Source organism: Oncorhynchus mykiss, chromosome 17 (assembly GCF_057628025.1).
Source record: "Oncorhynchus mykiss isolate SJ-2025 chromosome 17, ASM5762802v1, whole genome shotgun sequence".
Lineage (NCBI taxonomy): Eukaryota > Metazoa > Chordata > Actinopteri > Salmoniformes > Salmonidae > Oncorhynchus > Oncorhynchus mykiss.
The window spans coordinates 59,132,386-59,155,206 of record NC_143038.1 but is presented as its reverse complement, the minus strand read 5'-3'; the positions used below and the strand labels follow the sequence as shown (position 1 = coordinate 59,155,206).

Genomic DNA, 22,821 nt, shown 5'->3' with positions numbered 1-22,821 from the left:
TGTTATTAATCCCACCACAGTGTCCGATTTCAAAAGGCTTTACAGTGAAAGCACACCATATGATTATGTTAGGTCAGCACCTAGTCACAGAAAAACACAGACATTTTTCCAGCCAAAGGAGTCACAAAAAGCAGAAATAGAAATCAAATGAATCACTAACCTTTGATGATCTTCATCAGATGACACTCATAGGACTTCATGTTACACAATACATGTATGTTTTGTTCAATAAAGTTCATATTTATGAACTATATTTATAAAATATTTATATTTTGCTTCCAAAACATCAGGTGAATTTGCAGAGCCACATCAATTTACAGAAATAGTCATCATAAATGTTGATGAAAATACAAGTGTTACATGCATGGAATTAAATATATACTTCTCCTTAATGCAACCGCTGTGTCAGATTTCAAAAAAGCTTTACGGAAAAAGCACACCATGCAATAATCTGAGTACAGCGCTCAGAGACCAAAACAAGCCATGTTGTGGAGTCTACAGAAGTCAGAAATAGCATTAAAAATATTCACTTACCTTTGATGATCTTCATCGGAATGCACTCCCAGGAATCTCAGTTCCACAATAAATGTTTGTTTTGTTCGATAAAGTCCCAAATTTATGTCCAAATACCTCCTTTTTGTTTGCGTGTTTAGTTCACAAATCCAAATTCATGAGGCGCAGGAACTTAGTTCAGACGACAGTTCCATTACAGTTCGTAGAAACATGTCAAACGATGTATAGAATCAATCTTTAGGATATTTTTATCATAAATCTTCAATACTGTTTCAACCAGACAATTCCTTTGTCTATAAAAAGGAAAAAGAACGCAGCTAACGCTCACGGGCTCATGGCATTCTGCCAGACACCTGACTCAAACAGCTCTTATTCGCTCCCCCTTCACAGTAGAATCCTGAAACAAGGTTATCAAGACTGTTGACATCTAGTGGAAGCCTTAGGAATTGCAACCGGACCAAACGTTACACTGTATATTGGTTAGGTAAAGACTTGAAAACCTACAAACTTCCCACTTCCTGGTTGGATTTTTTCTCAGATTTTTCCCAGCCATATGTGTTCTGTTATGCTCATAGAGATCATTCAAACAGTTCTAGAAACTTCAGAGTGTTTTCTATCCAAATCGACTAATAATATGCATATTTTAGCTTCTGGGCCTGAATAGTAGGCAGTTTACTCTGGGCACCTTATTCATCGAAGCTACTCAATACTGCCCCCCAGCGATAAGAAGTTAAGAGGTATTCTACTTGAGGCGAGCAATGCCTCGTGACTTCTTTAATATTAGACATTGCACACCAGCAGTTATTGACATTCGGTCATAAGAGACAACATTATGTGCAAAATGAGTTACAAACAAATCAAATCAAATCAAATGTATTTATATAGCCCTTCGTACATCAGCTGATATCTCAAAGTGCTGTACAGAAACCCAGCCTAAAACCCCAAACAGCAAGCAATGCAGGTGTAGAAGCACGGTGGCTAGGAAAAACTCCCTAGAAAGGCCAAAACCTAGGAAGCTGCATAGATTTCATGACTAGAAGCTCAAAAGACGAGAACAGCATTTTTTTTTTTGTAAATTGAAATTTGCTATCGTAAATGTTAGCAACACCTCCGCCTTTGCAGGATGCACGGGGGATATGGTCACTAGTGTAGCCAGGAGGTGAGGCCTCATTTAACACAGTAAATTCATCAGGCTTAAGCCATGTTTCATCAAGATTCTGATCAGTGATTAGTTCATTGACTATAATTGCCTTTGAAGTAAGGGATCTAACATGAAGTAGCCCTATTTTGAGATGTGAGGTATCTCCCTTTCAATAATGACAAGAATGGAAGAGGTCTTTATCCTAGTGAGATTGCTAAGGCGAACACCGCCATGTTTAGTTTTGCCCAACCTAGGTCGAGGCACAGACACGGTCTCAGCCTGCTGCCTGGCCTGAACCCTATTTAATTGTGGAGCTAGAGGAGTTAGAGCCCTGTCTATGTTGGTAGATAAGATGAGAGCACCCCTCCAGCTAGGATGGAGTCCGTCATTCCTCAGCAGGTCAGGCTTGGTCCTGTTTGTGGGTGAGTTCCAGAAGGAGGGCCAATTATCTACAAATTCTATATTTTGGGAGGGGCAGAAAACAGTTTTCAACCAGCGATTGAGTTGTGAGACTCTGCTGTAGAGCTCATCACTCCCCATAACTGGGAGGGGGCCAGAGACAATTACTCGATGCCGACACATCTTTCTAGCTGATTTACACACTGAAGCTATGTTGCGCTTGGTGATCTCTGACTGTTTCATCCTAACATCGTTGGTGCCAACGTGGATAACAATATCTCTATACTCTCTACACTCGCCAGTTTTAGCTTTAGCCAGCACCATTTTCAGATTAGCCTTAACGTCGGTAGCCCTGCCCCCTGGTAAACACTGTATCATCGCTGGATGATTTGTTTTAAGTCTAATACTGCGGGTAATGGAGTCGCCAATGACTAGAGTTTTCAATTTGTCAGAGCTAATGGTGGGAAGCTTCGGCGTCTCAGACCCCGTAACGGTAGGAGTAGAGACAAGAGAAGGCTCGGCCTCTGACTCCGACTCGCTGCTTAATGGGGATGTGGAAAAAAACAAACAAAATGGCACAGTTGGTTAGGAGCCTGTAAAACGGCAGCCATCCCTTCTGGCGCCATTATTAGATTAGAGGATAGTCTAACCTTCTTTCAATTGGCCAGTGCATTAAAGCTGTTATGTCTAAACTGCCCTAATCTTCCTTTATTACGAGCAAGGATGGGACGTTAAATGGAGATGAAAGAACAGAACAATCCATATCTGCAATTTGCACTACCTTTGCATTAGCTAGCAGATTAAAAGGACAAGTTGCTCTCAATATTCTGCGGAGGCTCTACCTTAAGTCTGCAGTACATTCTCACTCTCATCTCAGAGTGAAATATGAACAGACTTCAATCAGCCAGTGGAGGAGAGCGGATGGTGTGAGGCTCGACAGTGGTAATTAAAGTGCTGCATTATGGAGGAAACTTCAGAGACATGCAGAGGAGAACAGACCTTTAGACAAGTCTGGGTAGTGCAGGGATGTGCACTGTTGCAGGAAAGACAAGTGAAGACATGTTGCTGAATGTTGAGGAGGTCATGTTCCAAGAGTGAAAGGTCACTATACGGCAGCAAGACAATGTTTGACATGTCTGAGAGGAGGAATGTTTGAGCTCTTTCACCCTGGATCTGTAGTTTCTACTCAGTATAACAGCAAGATGAGGCTGAGTGAATGTCTCCATCTGGTCCTGCTTCCTCAGAGAAGTGTCAGTAGGCCCATACATGGCTGACGGGCAGTGGTCTTGACAGGCTGACCTCCCTGCTGCCTCACAGATAAATGCCATGTCACTCTGGCCAGGCATCATACTCACACTCTGATCAGACTCTCTCACTGGCCCTCTCACTTCTACACATTATCCTGGAAATGAGCAACCATCAGTCACATTAATCTCACTATGTCTTATCACTGTCCATCATCGGACATGTGTTGTTTAGCCTAAGATTTATTTGTTTTAGTTTTTACAGCTAGCTACAGAGCTTAATTTAATCACACTGTTGCGGGGTAACTTTCCTGCAATGCAGGACATTTTAAACTTTTAGCGTATTTGAGGTTAAAAAAGGCTTCTGAAGTTTATCATTTCCACTTTGAAATTTAAGACTTGATTTTCCCTTATGAAAAATGTATCAACCCCTTCAAAACTGTCCATTAATTTTAATCCACATAATCATGTCCATTTCCTGTTGCTGCAGGATGATTATCCTGCTGTAGCTCAAATTAAGGTCCTACAAAGCACTCTTAAAAAGTATTAGTTACTATTAAGTATTCCTTACATAGTCCATATTCTGAGCTGTTTTAGTTTCCCCCTCACTCCCCCTTACATTTCCCATAAACAACCCAGTCATTCAATTGCAGCTGGCAGCTGTGAGAGCGATAGCGATTTGGTCATTCCAGAGGCTGTTCCTTTGTGAGATCAAGCGGTATTAGAAACTGAGACACAGAGCACAAATGTGTTTGTTGTTTCTGCTCCCCAAGCTCTCCTTTGAAGCTGGTTATGTGATGTGGACTTTGGTATTCACAGAGACTCATCCTCTGCGCAGTTGACAGGGCCTGATAAACCACACTGTTTAATGCACAAGTTAATGGGAGGAATCAATAGCAGGCATCGATACAGAGAATACAAATCACCGGAATTAAAGCAGGGCGCGCTTGCCCAATAGTCTATCATTACTGGAGCATTACTGTCCACACATCCCAGCGTGATATGCCTAGAGAGAGTGAGAAGGTCCACACATCCCAGCGTGATATGCCTAGAGAGAGTGAGAGGTTCCACACATCCCAGCGTGATATGCCTAGAGAGCGTGAGAGGGTCCACACATCCCAGCGTGATATGCCTAGAGAGAGTGAGAGGGTCCACACATCCCAGCGTGATATGCCTAGAGAGAGTGAGAGGGTCCACACATCCCAGCGTGATATGCTTAGAGAGAGTGAGAGGGTCCAGACATCCCAGCGTGATATGCCTAGAGAGGGGTAGCGGTGCAAGATGCAGGCTTCTTCCTGATTCCTCTCTACCTATTTAATGAATTCATCTGTGCCCATCCAGCTCCAGACAGCCTGTGTTTTCACTGCAGCTTCTCTCTGACAGGGCCAGAGCTTGCCATCTGTCTTCATCTCTCTCTGTGGGTAGGGACGGACAAATGGACGTGGGCATGGGAGGAGAAGTGAAAATAAGACCTTTTCTCCCCACCTGTCCCCGCTTTGAAACCATGGCTCATGCACATTCTGCAATATCTACCTCTTGGTGTAGCCTACAATTTAAACTGTTTTGTTTCTCCTTCCAGAAAGGAGGAATACTCAGAGTAATTTTGTTAAAGGCTTGGTATCATTCCTTAATGTATCATGTTTGACCAGTTAATCAGTCCACAAATGCATATGTCTTTTTATGCCTAGGAATCCTAGATATATGGTAGATACGGTTTAGTATTAAAGCTTTAAACCTGCAATGATTTTAGTTTCAACCTGACATGTTCACTTTCAACCGTAGTAAATTACTTGCCAGTTATAAACCTTAGATATCAAGAGTGTGCATGTCTCCTCTCTATAATGTGGTGGAATGCATTGGGATTATGGTGCTTTAAAGTGAAGAACACTGAAAGATACAATCCAGGATCTTCAAAGCTTACAAATTTGTAATTGAACATTGAACCTCTGGAGCATCACTGGAGCACCTCTGGAGAACAGGCAGAGGGAGAACGCCAAGGATGGAGGGTTCTTTTTCTTGATTTTTTCTTGTGAGAAAGTCTTGCCCCCCCCCCCCCCCCCCCACACACACATCTCCTACTCTCTTTACATCCATCCATCTCCTGCTCTCTTTACATCCATCCATCTCCTGCTCTCTTTACATCCATCCATCTCCTGCTCTCTTTACATCCATCCATCTCCTGCTCTCTTTACATCCATCCATCTCCTGCTCTCTTTACATCCATCCATCTCCTACTCTCTTTACATCCATCCATCTCCTACTCTCTTTACATCCATCCATCTCCTGCTCTCTTTACATCCATCCATCTCCTGCTCTCTTTACATCCATCCATCTCCTGCTCTCTTTACATCCATCCATCTCCTACTCTCTTTACATCCATCCATCTCCTACTCTCTTTACATCCATCCATCTCCTGCTCTCTTTACATCCATCCATCTCCTGCTCTCTTTACATCCATCCATATCCTGCTCTCTTTACATCCATCCATCTCCTGCTCTCTTTACATCCATCCATCTCCTGCTCTCTTTACATCCATCCATCTCCTGCTCGCTTTACATCAAGGCTTTATCATGAAATCAAGTAAAGTGACATTCTTGAAAATACGTTTGACCATTTTGACATTTACAGACCACGGTAAGGATTGTTTGACAGAAACGGCACAACATTTAGGTCTACTCTCTACAACATGACATGGATTGCTTGGAGTGTAAAGGGGCCAATATTGTTCTAATAAATAATAATTTTGTTTATTCCATGTGTAACTCTGTGTGGTTGTATGTGTCGAATTGCTACCCAGGTCGCAGTTGCAAATGAGAACTTGTTCTCAACTAGCCTACCTGGTTAAATAAAGGTGAAATAAAATAAATGTAAAGAGAGCAAGAGATGGATGGACGATAGAGGTAGAAGAGCAAGTATTCATGCAGGCAAGAAAAGCAACAAATTAATGGGTTGCATATTAAACAGCTCTAGTTAGAGGAACTTAACAACAGCAAAACAAAGAGGTACACTGTCTCCCAACAAAAGCACCATTTCAGACGTCAAGGATGGAAGAGGTGTGTGTGTGTGTGTGGGGGGGGGGGGGGGGGGGGGGGGGGGGGGGGTGCGCAGAAGACTTTCTCCCTCCTTGGCGTTCTCCCACTGCGCAGACCTAGCGCCTGCCTATGTTCGCGACATAACAATCCTCGAACAGATGGTGCTCTGCTTGAGCGAGAATGACCAGCACCATCCAGCAGCCAATCGGAAGCAGCTGACTCGTTTGGACAGCGGTTCTCATATTTTCCTTGAAGGAGCACTAGGTTACGGTCAAAGAGGAGAATATCCGCAGACAACTAGTCAGTGAGGTTGCAGGTGGCGTTTCGAAGCGTTTGTCTCTACAATCTACACCATGCTCTCCTCAAGGTTAGCCTACATGGGAACCGTGCCTGAATGAATATATAAACGACAAACCGCTGTAAATAGACTACCCGTTGCTGCTTGAATGGAATAGATTAAGAAATGTTTTACACGATAATATTGAAGGAATCCGATTAGGCTATATATGTATTTATTGGATTTATATGTTGGGTATGTAGGTTATTGACGCATAGAGGTGAAGGCTATTTGCACAAACCTTAAGTTACTGATGTCCAAATAAACGGGATGCAACTGAGAAGAGAGGGGCTTGCATGTCAATGAGGTGAGCCCTTATACTTCACTTGATTTATTTTGTATGAACAAAGTCAGAATATATTAAACTGAAGCTGCTTCTTCTGTAGCCTGCTATATCCTCTTTCGAGGTATTGTGCAGTAGTATGAGAACAGGTGGATGTGAATGTTATGGAAGCAGGAACTCTGTTGCCGGACACTTACCTCCACAATAAGGTTGTGGCCAGGGGGTCATAGCTAGTATGCTATCAATTTTTCTGGAAATGTATCATTTTCCCTAACAAAATGGTATTTGTTTGCCAACAACCTACCGTTACTGCATCTCTGCAAGGGCTTTATGTGCATGGGATGGAGGGACACACGGGCAATATTATACGAAGGAATAACTAATAGGCAATCGGTTTCTATAATAATGTCATATTATAGGCTATCTATATAATTAATAAGGAGTAGCCCTACGACTACTCTGCATCTGCTGTTCTATATCTGCATTTATAGAATTGTGATTTGGCTATATCCCAATCAGAAATATTACATTTTCAATCTCAATGCGTCAAATAACATGCTCGGAAACAAACTTTGATCCTCCTGCGGCACCGCTCACCGCTGCAACGTTGCAAAAATGTGATTTGCATATACATGTGAATGCATGTGGGCAAATGTCTCGATTCTTCCATTATCGGCAGAATAAATCGAACAGGAGACAGGTCTTCAAGAAAAAAAAGTCAAGAGAACGGGGTTATAAAGAGGGGCAGGGAGTGGGGTAGCCTATTGTCATTTTAAGAAACGCCTCTGCCGTTTTGCAGCTGTTGCTCCTGTGTAATAGCTGAGGTTAACTCAAACTGTTGTCTCAGAAGCTTCTTATTCATCCTTTGAATGTCCAACAGTGTTAACAACACTAAGGCTAGCCCATGGTAGTGAAACAGTATCTTTGGCACTGTTTTAACCCTCTTGTTGTGTTCGTTTCATGTTTAATTCATTCTGTGTTCCCGGTCCAAAATGACCACCCCATTATAGCTGATTATAAATCCATAATAATACATATATTGTCACCTAATGTTGTGTTAGATCTTTTTACCAACTTAAGTTCTTGTGAACATTACACATTTTGAACTTCTATTTTCTATTCATGGCCTGTAGGCCTCATTGACCTGAGCTCATAGAACTTGTTTTTTAGTTTAAAAAAGCATAATACATGGATTATTTTTTACTATAACAAATACTCAGATGAAACATATTGTGCTATTTATAAGAGACTACTTTGTGTCAAAGTTTACAAGGAGTCTCTCCTCCTAACCAGGGTCATGATCAAATATATTACAGTATGTTTCAGGAGTCTCACACACAGTATATCGTTTGGATCACTGTGCTGCCACAGAATGAACTGTGAGCAAGGCCTCAAAAAAGCTTTATAAACCAGAGCTGCGAGAAAAGTTCTATATATTATTGAAAAAATGTTGCCATTGTTTGTGAGAATGCCAACAGGTGTGGTTCCTGTGGGGCGAATATTCTATTGGGGAAATGTTCCCGTGGGGGTTGCCATGGAAGCCAAGAAGGGGAGTGAGGTGTGTGTGTGTGTGTGTATGCTCAAATACACATGCATGTGGGGGTCTGGGAGAGGAAGTGTGAATGGGCATGTGCCTGAACTCAATTTTATACACTAATTGTCGTCTCACCCAATCATTTCTAATGACCGGTCATATTTGACCAGGAACACCACAGGTGTACAAAAGTTAAATAAAACACCCAAAATTGAATGAAAATCATCTAAATGTATTTTGTGTGTTCAGATGCCCTGTGTGGACAAAGTCATGGAACTTTGTGACAATCAGATTAAATTAACTACATTTTTCAGAGAGAACTGGTTGGTCCAATTCGACCGGAACACAGCAGGAGAGTTAAGGAGTTCAGTTGTGTTATCAGTCAGTCTGTTAAAGTTGTAATTCATTAGTATCACTTAGATACAGAGTTCCATTGTTTTATACCCTGTCATGAATTGGTTGCTATGGTATCAAGTTGCCTGTGCTATAAGTACCAAATCATCACTTTGCCCACTGAGCCTCGGTCAGTGTTGGCAATATGACATAGACACTGAAAAATAAAGTGTTGAGTATGACCTTTTCTTACAGCAGGTCAAATAAAGAGATGTCATCCTAAAGACAACACTGGACCTTGTTTGGAGTCCTATGTGATATGTTGAGATACAATCTCATGTCAGATGGATCTTGAGAAACAGACAGTGAACAGCAGGGACATCCATTTCTCAAAACTCAAAGTATTAAGAGGGGAAGAGGAGTGGCAAGGTGCCTGAAGAAGGTTTTGGCTTTTTTTCTTTCGGTAAACCCTGTGGGCATAACTCCCCCTCCAACAAGCACACACACACACACACACACACACACACACACACACACACACACACACACACACACACACACACACACACACACACACACACACACACACACACACACACACACACACACACACACACACACACACACACACACACACACACACACACACACACACACACACACACACACACACACACACACACACTCCTTCAACTCATAGCGGTGAGAACCGTCTGTGACAAAGGCCTGATAATAGGGTGTGTGTGTCTGTCCACCAGGCAGGGTTATTAGGAGACATTGAGAATACTACAATGTCCTCCACCATGGAGAAGAGAGTTCCCTTGGGGCTGGGGAGAGGGGGGCTGGGGATGGAAAGGGAGGGGAGGGGGGAGTGGAAGGTGTTGCAGCTCATGCTTCTCCCATTATTCTTTTAAAAAGGGTCAACACATTAGGATCTCAGAGGTAAGGCATGGTGCAGGCTAGGCAGCTGTTAAACTAATTATGTTTTCATAATCTGCTGAAGGAATCATTCTGTGCAGAGTGTAACTTTTACAGTGGGCTTATGGGCCCAAACCCCCCAGGCTTAGTAGTTGGACATTGCTGTTGTATTTTGTATTTTCTCAGTGCGGAGGGCACAGGCCACAAATACAAGCATACATTTCAGGTAACACTTCCCTTTACAGTATTCTTATTACTGGAAAGACTCAACACTCCTGTCTCACAGATAGTTTATTACCTCTGCAGAGGAGTTAACAGTCCTTGGTTTGATGTAGGTGAATTTATCATATTCTAATCTAGACTACAATCAAAATGCAGCTTTTCGTGTTAATGCTATGGACATGAAGCAGCTGAACCCTTTTATGCAGGACATAACTTCAGTCTTCAGCCAGCCAGCTGTCTCTGCTTGTATTATACTGTATTCTGAAACAACACACGTTTTCCCCCTTAACCCTCCTGTATGTAGTAACATATTACCCCTCTACCACACTTTTAGGGGAATATAGTTATTTTAATCCTTTCTGGGGGGGTTTATCTTCTGTGGTAGTTACCAATGATCTTTGCCAATCCCAGCCCACCAGACTGTTCGCCTCTTAAAGTGGTGTAAATGTTCATGGGCTTTTAGGAATCAGCATGACAGATTCAGCGTTTTTTTTTTAAATCTTGGACTTTATGTTTGCACTACTCAAATGAATCAAAAGAGTGTGTGGAAAATCTAATTTCTAATTTTATATTGCTCCTTGTCACTTAATCATAAAGTCACCATAGGAAGTTTTTCCTTGAGTGTGAGTGTCCGTTTAGAAGAGCCATTTGTGATGGTGGAGAATTGACTTATTCGATTTATTTGGTTTTCCCTAAGGGAAGCCTTATCTTGGTTATGTTTATTATGTCAGAATTATGTGATCGGATTGTATGTCTTCTATTGCTCACATCTCTGGAAGGATTAGGCCCTGTGAACACAGGATTGGAAAAGTAAACACCTTTCTCCTGGGGGAAAAAAAGGATTTCGCTCCTCAGCACATATCAAAGACCTGCTGTCTGACAGCCAGGGTACAAAGCAAATCATTAACCATAAGCATTCAAAAATAATCCTGTAACTCAAATCTTTATCAATTGTCAGTTTGTATTCATGTATTCTTTGCATAATTCTATTTGATCTGACAACTAGAGGTACTGAAGTGAAGTGAACTATTAGATGTTGCTGGACATTCTCTTCTGTTTGATTATGCAGGTTTTATTGTAATGTATAACTATATAACAAGAGTATAGCTAACAATTTAATCCAAAAAACTTTATGTTGTTAGTATAGTATATGTAGTCTGAGATTGTGTACCAGATATTTATTGTGCTCTTGTCCCCTTAGGGTTTGGTTGAAATACTGTGTATGAATGAATAATTTTTCCTTACATACCTTCCTTTGTTTAGTTTAGATGAATGTGAATAGACTCACACAATACTGCATCATTAAGGTAAATATGCAGTGACTTCAACCTCACTTCTATTAGACCTATAGTAAACTGAGTACAGTCCTTACGGAAACCAAAGAGAGCACAATTATTGTCATTACCATCTATTCAAAATGATTACATCGAATGAAAGCCAACATGGAAACTTTTAAATGAAATAGAAAATCATTCTGTAACATTGACCGCAATAACTTTTTTATTGGTGTTGAAAACACATTTTGTTCGAGACTGTTTTGCAAAAGAAATATGTCCCTCCATTGGACCCATAAGTGGTGGAAGTAGACTTTGTGTTCTTGACAAAGAACATTTTCTGGATTTACATGCCATTTTTGTTGTCACAGCAGGCAAGCTATGACTACTGTACATACCAGGAACCATAGATCCCCAAGAATCATGTCCACCAGGGAGTTTTGCAGTTATATGTCCTGTGCTAAAGTAGCATTGAACCCATATGAATTCATACACATACTCCATCTCAATAGTACTACAGACACCTGTGATCTTCAAATCACTTACCCATAGGATCACATAGTTTACTGTGACTACTGTAAGGTTAAGTAGGTTAAGTACCCAATTGGAAGATACAAAGGCTGTCCTGATTCAAGCTAAAGAGCTTGAATCTGTTGTGTTGTTTTCTTCCCCCTGATGTGTGGATGTGGAGGCCAGGTTTCATGGCTGGTTTCCTCTGCATGCTTGGTTTCCTCTGGCTCTGAGCCCTCTGTGGGCTGTGTCAGGGTAGTCTCAACGCAGCTTTACAGCTGTTTATTAATACAGCATCTGCAAAGTTCACAAGCTCTCTTCAACTGTATTGTCATGGTTCCAGACACTAATTGTCACGTTCTGACCATAGTTCTTTTGTGTTTTCTTTGTTTTAGTGTTGGTCAGGACGTGAGCTGAATGGGCATTCTATGTTTTGTGTTCCTATATTGGGTTTGTTGTTTGGCCTGATATGGTTCTCAATCAGAGCCAGGTGTTTGTCATTGTCTCTGATTGGGAACCATATTTAGGTAGCCTGTTTTGTGTTGGGTCTTTGTGGGTGGTTGTCTTCTGTCTTTGTGTCTATGCACCAGATAGGACTTTTTCGGTTTTTCACATTTGTTGTGTGGTATTTTGTAGTGTTCACGTTTATGGTCTTTATTAAACATGTTGAACACTAACCACGCTGCATTTTGGTCCTCCTCTCCTTCAATGGAAGAAAACCGTTACACTAATGATACTCCCACCCCACTTAGACTTTCATATACATTTGTTAAATGTCACCCCCCTTTTAAAACTGAAATTTTTCCAATATAACTATTTTGATACTTGTGATAAATGTCACTGTTATCTCTGTCCGACATTTCAAAATGGAAACACCAACATTGGTTTTGTGTACACTGGTTTGGACTGTTGTCAAGGGAACCTATGAGAGCATAAAATAAACAAAACAAATCGTGGTTGAGTCAATATTGGATTTATCTATGGGTTTAACCTTTGGCTTAGACCTTCATTTGAAGCTTAATGACAATATTTAAACTAAAGCCTTTGTTTGGAATACAAAGTCTTAGATGAAATGATGCCCTCGTAAATGTTATCTCTCACACTGAAATGGTCCCTCTAATGTGGTTTGGAGTCATGGACAGAATCTCAGACTAACCCCACTAACCCATAGATATCAGATTTAAACCAATGGTATCACTGGGAATCCTTTATCCAAAGTTTGTTAAACATTTTAGGGTCCAGTGAGCATATTTTGAATACTCTAAAACAGAGTTCCCCAGCTGGCGGCCCACGCATGTTTTTGGTCCCAAGTATTCCGAGCCAAAAATAAATACATGCTGAAGTTGTCCAGCATTTATGAAGTTGTTTATTATTTTTTTTCATTGTTGATATGAAATACTGCAAAAACACCAGGAAATCAGCTCCAAGTTATTTACATTTTTGGAACTCTGTTCCACACACAATAGGGATTGTATACAAATGTAAGCAAGGTTTTAAATTATAATGTTTTAGTCAAATATTATATCTCAACCTAGTTGATGATCCTTGCCCTAAAACCTCAGGATTTAGCAACTTGATTTATTTTACTGCAATTTCCTTTTGGAAGCAAGGCATCCTTGGCAGACATTTTTCGCTTTGCTGTATTTTTGATGCACTGTTGACTACATCTAAGCCTATTTAAGCCTATCAGTAATGGCTGTTTATAAACAGTGAATAAACATGATGAGGTAGGTTACAGACATTTGTAGTTAAAGAACACAGTGATCTCTATCTCTCCTGAGGGTTACATTTCCTCAGACTGATTTCTGACTCCACTAATCCTGATGGGTCAAGTCAATCTAAACCACTCACTCTGCCTTAGCATAAGAAACATGTCTGTATTACAAGTATTTCACCCCTTATTTCACCCTGTCCCGGAAGAAAAATCCCCTGTGCAGGAGGAGCTTGAACTTGTTTCATGTCACCCTTGCTCTGTTGCCAGACAGTTTTGCACTCTGATGAATACGCAGCGCTCTTCTTTCAAAGCCTCTTAGCAATATCTTCTTAAGTGAGTGTTGATCACAGATGTTGTTTGGTTGTAAGGCCTATGGCACTGTAGTACTAATGTATGTCTCTTCCATGGAAAGGGATACACTCTTCAGTAAATTCACCTAATTAGGTTAGGGGATTTCTTGAGTGTTGCTCAGATTATAATGCCATACAGGACTCCGCCACGGTAGAACCAGCTAGCCTGGATATGGTGGCAGACCTTTCTGATTCCAACCTCCGCATTATATACGTTTACTATAAAAACAGAAAAGGTTGGTACTCATAGTAAAGAACTAATGTAAACCCTCTTCTCAGTTCAAATGGTCCTAATGCTTCAGTAGTTTCAGGGAGGAATCAGTACTTATTGATTTCCACATGCCACTTTCAGAACTCAATTACAGAGCCTTGTAGTTGCTCAAGTGTGCATATGTGCCAGCCTCTCCTCGGAAATTACTAACACTCTTTAGTGACGGTAGCAAAAGCTTAGGAACCAACTCAATAGTCAGTGAAATCATTATTCTGAAGAACATTACCACAATAAAATTATATTTTAATTGATATAACATATTCACTTTAGGTTTAAAGGTATTGTGGCCCATTTGTTAGAGTCGGAACTATAGTGCTATATGGGATGGCAAGATGCCTGGTGCTCCTGTTATGAGCTGCTCTTCTCCAGACTAGACCGTTGGGCCAGATTCTGGCTTCACAAGTCCTTCTCCTAAAATCTCTCTCCTTGGATAAAAATCATTCTGGATTATCACAATTTATTTGAATAAGTGACTGTTGAGGCTGAAGAGAAGTGTGAGAGGTATGTTCAACAAAATGCTGTGCTTGCAATGCTCACTGAAGGCTTCTCTCAGAAACACCCTAAATATGTTCAAAGAAATCCATCATATTTCTGTACCAAAACTAGGACACAGTGGACCCTTCATTAATAATCTAGGAACTTTTTCTTTTTTTATACTTACGTATCTCAGAGTATTTAATGATGTGTGAAGAAGCTAATGATCTATTCCTGATGGGCCTATTGAATAGATGAGAGCACTCAATGGAATTTGATCTTTGTCCAAATATACAAGTTCTGATGGGTGTTTTTTGTATTATTGTACATGCATTAAAACGAGCTGATTTCACATTTTTCCTCATAACTGATGATGCTGCATAATTCATATTAACAATCTCTCAGATGAAGATGTAAACAGAAGGCTTGCTCTCAACATCATCAGGAGCTGTGTTACGATCATGTTTTATTTAACATGACTGACATGTAACTTTCGGTAATATTATGTGACTGGACGTATGATACAGTGTACCCTTACATATACCCCTGACAATAGTTTTCATCAACTCCCTTTGTCTCATACATATCATTTTGTTATGCTATTTGTGCTCCTTTGTGTCCTTGTGTTAAACTAAACTATAGTGACTCAGTCTTTTTTTTGAATTTTTTTGTCTTTGTTTTACAGACTCACCTTGCAGTCCTGAGGTATTGATGAAAGAAAAACTCTGAACAGTGGGAGACTCACTGTAACACTGTAACTGTTTCATTGGAACCCCCTGGGCATATTTTTCCATCTGGATCATTTTAGAGGGATTCACCTACAGGTCAACACCCCCTCTGGTTAATGACAATCACACAGCTCCCTCCAAGTTCATCTACCCCTTCTGGTGTCCAACCCTGTGGGTTTAGACAGGTGAACGCAGACAGACAGCATGGCTAGAGGGAGGTTTATCTACTGTCTACTAGGCCAGTTGTTCACTGGCCTGATTCTTTTTTCCGTTGGACTATCCTCAATCCAGAGAGATAATGATTGTCCCCAGCAGTGTGTATGCGAGATCCGACCCTGGTTCACCCCTCAGTCCACCTACAGAGAAGCCACGACGGTGGACTGCAATGATCTCCGTCTCACACACATCCCAGGCAACCTGTCCAGTGACACGCAGGTGCTCCTCCTGCAGAGCAACTACATCGCCAGGACCAGTGAGGAACTGGAGCAGCTATACAACCTGACAGAGTTAGACCTGTCTCAGAACAACTTCAGCGGCATCCATGACGTAGGCCTCAGCAACATGTCCCAGCTCACCACCCTGCACCTGGAGGAGAACCAGATCACTGAGATGCCTGACTACTGCCTGCAGGACCTCAGCAACCTGCAAGAGCTCTACATCAACCATAACCAGATCAACATTATCTCCCCCAATGCCCTCTCTGGCCTGCACAACCTGCTCAGGCTCCATCTAAACTCTAACAGGCTCAAGGCCATCAACAGCCGCTGGTTTGAGTCTACTCCCAATCTGGAGATCCTCATGATCGGGGAAAACCCTATAGTTGGCATTCTGGAGTTTAACTTCAAGCCTCTTGTAAACCTGAGAAGCTTGGTTCTGGCTGGAATGGATTTAACAGACATTCCTGGAAATGCCTTTGTGGGACTAGATAACCTAGAGAGTCTCTCCTTCTACGACAATAAGCTAGTCAGAGTTCCTCAAAACGCTCTTCAGAAACTACCTAACCTCAAGTTCTTGGACTTGAACAAAAACCCTGTGCACAAAATTCAAGAGGGGGACTTGAAGAACATGCTGAGGCTGAAAGAGCTGGGCATTAACAACATGGGGGAGCTGGCCTGCATTGACCGCTTTGCCCTTGATAACCTCCCTGAGCTCACCAAGCTGGAAGCCACTAACAACCCCAAGTTCTCCTACGTGAACCGCCAGGCCTTCCGTGACCTCCCCGCCTTGGAGAGTCTCATGTTGAACAACAACGCCCTTAACGCCCTCTACCAGTCCACTGTGGACTTCCTGCCCAACCTGCGTGAGATCAGTATCCACAGCAACCCCATGCGATGCGACTGCGTCATCCAGTGGATGAGCTCCAACAAGACTAGCATCCGCTTCATGGAGCCCCTCTCCATGCTCTGTGCCATGCCAGCCAAGGTCAGAGGGCAGCATGTGAGGGAGGTGCTCCAGCAGGACTCAGCAGCGCAGTGCCTGCCGATGATCTCCCACGACACATTTCCCAACCACCTGAACCTGGACATCGGCATGACTGTGGATCTGGACTGCCGAGCCATGTCCCAGCCCGAACCGGAGATCTACTGGGTCACGCCCATGGGGAACAAGGTGATGATAGACACCATGTCTGAGAAGTACAGCCTCAGTAGCGAAGGAACGCTGCGCATCTCTCACATCCAGGTAGAGGACTCTGGCAGGTACACCTGTGTGGCACAAAATGTTGAGGGGGCAGACACTCGGGTGACTGCTGTTAGGGTGAATGGTACTCTCTTAGACAGCACCCAGCTGATGAAGATCTATGTGAAGCAGACTGAGTCCCACTCTATCCTAGTCTCCTGGAAGGTCAACTCCAATGTCATGACCTCCAACCTCAAGTGGTCATCTGCCACCATGAAGATAGACAACCCCCACATCACCTACACAGCCAGGGTCCCGGTGGATGTCCATGAGTATAACCTCACACACCTACAGCCTGCCACCAAGTATGAGGTGTGTCTCACCGTCTCCAACATCCACCAGCAGACGCAGAAGTCCTGTGTCAACGTCACAACGAAGCATGCAGCCTTTGCTGTGGAGATATCCGATCAAGGCACTAACACTGCTCTCGCAGCTGTCATGGGAACCATATTCGGCATCATCAGCCTGGCCTCTATGGCTGTGTACATTGCCAAGCGGTGGAAGAGGAAAAACTACAATCACTCCCTGAAAAAGTACATGCAGAAAACATCCTCCATCCCACTCAATGAGCTCTACCCTCCCCTCATCAACCTGTGGGAGGTAGACAGTGAGAAGGACAAAGAGGTGTCCTCCTCCTCAGAGACCAAACCCAGCCAAGTGGACACTACACAGAGCTACTATATGTGGTGATAGCTACTGGGTCGTTCCACCAATTCGGTGCCTTTTGAGAAGTGTAACTTGGTAAAAAAAAATGTTTGATTTCACCTAATATTATCATTCTGTCATAAAGAGCACATGTTGAACTTCATTAAAAACACATTTTCTCATCTCAAAAGGTTAAATACAAAATTACTATGGTAAGTGTCTATTAAGTGCCAAATAAAGTAACAGGGTTGACGGTAACAGGGTTGACAATTTCATCTAATATCAGCCATAAATCCCCTTGTGACAGGGGGAATGGAAGTGTGTTGTGTACAACAGGGAATGCAAGCTTCACAACAAAATTGAAGTTGTTGAAATATTTCTAGCCTGTCTATTGGTAACATGCTCAGTTTTCAACCCGCTCAGTTTTCCACCCTCTCAGTTGTCCACCCCAAAACACCAGAGAATGGCCAAAAAGAGTAGAAGCAGCTCACCTGCTTTTACACTTTTTTATATATACATATATATGTATATATAAAAGGAGAGTTCAGTTTACGTAACAAGGTTGACCTTAAAAATAAGGGACAGATGAAAATGAATCACTAATCACATTAAATAAATAATAATCTTTTGAAATGACTTTGTCAAAGTAACAATAGCCAAAAAAAGTATAACTTTACAATGATGGTGAAAACTTGGAGAAATGTTGGGGTTAAGTGGGTTCAAATCTTCCTAGAAGTCAGGTCACCGAGGGGGCACAGAGGGTCATGTAAAAATGCTGATTTTTTTTTACTTTACCAATTCTTTATTCATATGGAAAATCAGATTAATTTAATTCTCCATGTGGTCTATATTAATAAAGGGCACTTCATTTAATAAACAGAATTTAAAAATTAAATATTGTTCCACAATTTCTACTTAAAATATCAAAGGGATGCAAAAGGCACTCATTTCGTGGAATGACCCTACTATATGGTGAAAGACACTACATGTGGGGTAAATCAGAAATCATTTTCTTATAGGAGCACAAGGACATTTCTTTCGCTTCTTTGTGTGACAGTAATATTACTTGTTTTTCTTCTGTTTTCTGCTTTGCTCATAAGAGGCAAAGGACTGACTAGTATTTCAGACTTTTTAGCATAGCACATTGCCTTTCTTCTCATGCTCCCTTTTTGACACTCAATATGACAACTTTGTTTAGCTCCCAGGACTTGGTAGTCACTGTGCTTTATTTTTAGTACTTGTTTTGATAGCACAGCATGGGTATTGTAAAGGATTCAGTCTGGATCAGCTTGCAGGAGCTGGAATTGGATCCATTTAGATTTCTTTCTCTGGCATTATTCTTAGAGAATGCAATGTTTTTTTCTCGTAAAACAGTTTAACTGTTAACTGTTGTGCACTGAAATATATAAACCAATTTGTCTATGGACTCCAATATAAGCTGACAAAGTACGTTTAGACTTGATATACTGTCTATTGAAAAACGTTAGCAATCGTTCTGTAATGTTGTATCAACTATAATTTGAACAACTTTTTTGACATTAGTAAACATTAATTTTTTATTTAGAACTTAAGTTTGCAGAGAAAACACTGTAAACCAGCAATATAAATATGAATGTTTATTAACTTGGTAAGTAGACATAAGGCTTTTTAAATTCTCAGAATATTTTATTTCATTTTGCTAGAATCTGTCAACGATCACGGATTTTGTTGTGATTTACACACGCAAATATGTTGTATATTGAGGAACAAGCAAAAATAAAATGTATTTTCCTCATATTTTTTATACGATTTCCAGGCCATGTGTCATTATTTGCAGGCTATGCTATGTCAGATATTTAAAACAGGAAAAAATCTACTTTAGAAACATTTATTTATTAGTATGCACTAATTTACCATAATTCCATATGACTAGCAAACTTGAATAACAATGAAAACATCCTCTGCGGGGAGATAAAAATGTGTTTTACAGGATGACATAATGTCAATCAGTTTGAGAGTAGGTGTAGGCACAGTGTAGATTGTGTTAAAGAGAGTGAAGAGATATAACGACAGAGATTGAAATGCTGCTAAAAGCAATTATTAGAGCATAATTCATATCTGCCCGTTTAGTCTCCAAATACTGTTGTAAAAAGCCTACGAGGAGCAAACAACCCTCCGTATGGGGATAAATGTCAAGACAAGCCTCCCAAGCTGATTGACTCCTATATTTCAATGGACACAGATGCCAGATCTTCAGGGTTTACATGCTGCCCACTGCCATTAATGACATGTAGGGCAACAGTGTCCTCCCTTATCTTGTCCAGTCACCAGGATGAGACGAGATGGGTGTGGGGAGCAGGGAGAGGAGAATATGAAGTGGCCGAGCATAGATCAAAGGAGGAAGTGATTATGGATAATGGGCACAATTAAGCAGCACAGATTGCTGCATTTCTAACAGTCAGCAGCCCTGCCTTAATCAGACAGATGCTAGCAGCTTCCAATTCTCTGCATTCCTAATACAGTACGAGATGGAATTTCACAGGGGTCTAGAGGAGCATAACTGAGCCTTCTGAAGGATTTTGTGTTTATGTGTAGTTCTCCATTTGGTTTTTACATTAATGTAGATTTCCATGGTAGAGATGGAATCAAACATCAGTCTGTTTCTCATCCACCATAACAGCTCTTTCACCAATAAGCTCACTGGGAGGTGAAGAGGAGGAGGGAAAATGAAGGTTAATGTTGAATGTTAATGATGAATCCTCTGCCACTTCAGTGCAGTGACTTTTTCGTAGCAGGTTAGGAGAACTTACGCAGCACGCTAGGATAATTAACGTAGCAGGTTAGGAGACTGAGGTTAAGGTTAGGAAAAGGGTTTTAGGGTTAGCGAAAATGCTCTCCTAAGTTGCTACGAAAAGTCACTTCCGGTCGTAGCTGTATCGAAGTGGTGTGAAAAGAGTGTGTCCCCTGTCACTCAACAGCTTTCTCATTGAAAATCAAATTTCATTGGCTCTGTCTCTAGGAAGGTCTGGGCCTATTGGGAGTTGATCATGCAGGAAGGCTATGTTGGTGTTTGATGTTGATTGACAGCTAAGAGCGTTGTAGAGCAATCAGACCATCTCAGTCGGTGTTCCCCTGATAACATGTTCATCACTCTGTTCTCTCAGTCTCTCTAACTGTCCCTCCCTATTTGTATCATCAGAGACCATCTCATAAACTCTAATGTACTACTTCACTGCAGAAAAATGAATAAGCAGGGCAGTAGAAGTAGTATATCTGCTACAGAATCTTTATGAATGTAATGGATGTGAGATTATGTCAACGTTTTAACCAGGTAGGCTAGTTGAGAACAAGTATTGGTGTTGTCTAAAATTATGGGATCTCTCACCTAGATATCAGTAAAATAACCTTGCAACCTTGCAAGCACCACCAAGGACATATTCATAACAACACTTGTCCTATTGTTTCCTGTCAAACCTTTTGAATCCATTTAGGAAATGTTGTTACTCATGTTACATTTTTATTTGTCATTGAATTGCTGCAACAAAACTGGCTAACATTTTATTTCCATTTCCATTATGCCTCAGAACATGCACTAGGTGTGTCCTCTCTCTCTCTCTCTCTCTCTCTCTCTCTCTCTCTCTCTCTCTCTCTCTCTCTCTCTCTCTCTCTCTCTCTCTCTCTCTCTCTCTCTCTCTCTCTCTCTCTCTCTCTCTCTCTCTCTCTCTCTCTCTCTCTCTCTCTCTCTCGCTCTCTCTCTCTCTCTCTCTCTCTCTCTCTCTCTCTCTCTCTCCCTCTCCCTCCCTCTCTCTCTTCCTCTATGTTTCTCTGACTAGTGAGATGCCAGGAGAAGTTGTGAGGAGATGTCATTAAATGTCACAGACCCTTTGGGGAGACTTATGTCCTGTGTTGTGTTGGGGCTGACAGAGCACAAGGCAAGGCTGTGTTTATGGGCATCTGACGATCGGAATGGAACTGTGATGCCAATCAATGAGTTCTTTTGAAAATGTGTGTGGTTGTCTGCGCCATGTCCCATCCGAAAGGCCTGTTTCCATGACAACCCCCGAACTGAGTACACCTTTTGAAGGAGGGGACCACAAAAAAACCATGTACACTTTCACAGGTGTGTAGAGAGAAAAAAACAGTTGCCTTGGCATTAGAGGGCATATATACGTACACTTAAGGCTAGGCATGCTGACCCAATGTGTTAATAAGCCATGCTTTTGAAGGAGCGTGGAAAGAACTACATGGATCAAAGTCAAGACAAGAATTTACTGAGAGTAGCTGTGATTTCATTGCGTTGGATTATTCTTACAATTCAGATAAATGCCAATGCACAGGTTGGCTGTGTCTGTGTTTCTGCCAATATTGCCTAAATCTTTTTCATTTGTCAAATCTGACAGAATGGGGACACCCCTAAATCTATGGCGACAAATGGAGATCAAATTTAAAGAGATATATTTGGCGAGGCTCTGGAGCAATAACTGAAACCAGATTAAGCGCTCCCTAATGACTGAAATATAAGCCTAATACTGTCTGTTGGCATAGTGTGTGGGAATACAGCTGGAGATTTGTCATATTCATGTTTCAGCCCAGAGCATGTTCTAGGTGGCTGGTGAGTCAGTGCTGGTGTCTGAGTTCTCTTTGCTGCTCTACTGGACTGTGGAGCTGGCAGCAGTGCAGCAGTCCAAAGCTGAGGTGACCTTCTGTCTCTGCCTCGACTCACAGCCCAGCTATCAGCTCTCCCCCAACAGGCCCATAGCCGCCGGCGCTCACTGAGAGAAATTAATCAAAATGTAATCTTTCTGCTCAGCGTGAGGAGGAAGCCAAGGCCTGCGCCAGGACCTGACACTTTCTATTAGACCGGCCCATTTAACAGAGATGGTAGCTCCTTTAAGAGGCAGGAAGTAACTTCCTGTAGGCACATATTTGTTCAGCAGCGTTCAGTAGATATTAAAGGGAAACTGGATATACAGTAGAGCCTAGGTACACCTATATAAATGCTGACTTTGGCCAATTGATTATTATCGGCAAGGGGATAAGTTTCCTTTATATCAAAGAAGAGGTTTTCAACTTATGAGAGGTGTCTATTGTATAAATAATAAGAAGAAAGTTTATCAAATGAAGATCGCAATAGCTGGGTGGAGGAAGTCACAGCGAGCATGAGAAATCACTGAGCAGCAACTGCTGTGGCTTAACTTTCTCTAAAATTGCTTTTCAGCCAACACAAAAGGTTATGCAATTTA

At 41.7% G+C, this 22,821-nt stretch overlaps 1 protein-coding gene across 2 annotated transcripts; it reads left to right on the top strand.

Moving 5' to 3' along the window:
- The first annotated feature begins 6,434 nt into the window (after positions 1–6,434).
- On the top strand, positions 6,435–19,380 carry lrrn1 (leucine rich repeat neuronal 1). 2 transcript variants are annotated; one of them, XM_021569793.3, is made up of 2 exons: positions 6,435–6,696; positions 15,235–19,380. In XM_021569793.3, exon 2 carries the CDS (start codon positions 15,482–15,484, stop codon positions 17,642–17,644), a length of 2,163 nt encoding a protein of 720 aa, XP_021425468.1. In that variant the 5' UTR covers positions 6,435–6,696; positions 15,235–15,481; the 3' UTR covers positions 17,645–19,380. The 2 variants fall into 2 exon arrangements, with proteins under 2 accessions (XP_021425468.1, XP_021425467.1); XM_021569792.3 differs by having other exon boundaries at positions 6,459–6,973.
- Positions 19,381–22,821: the final 3,441 nt, after the last annotated feature.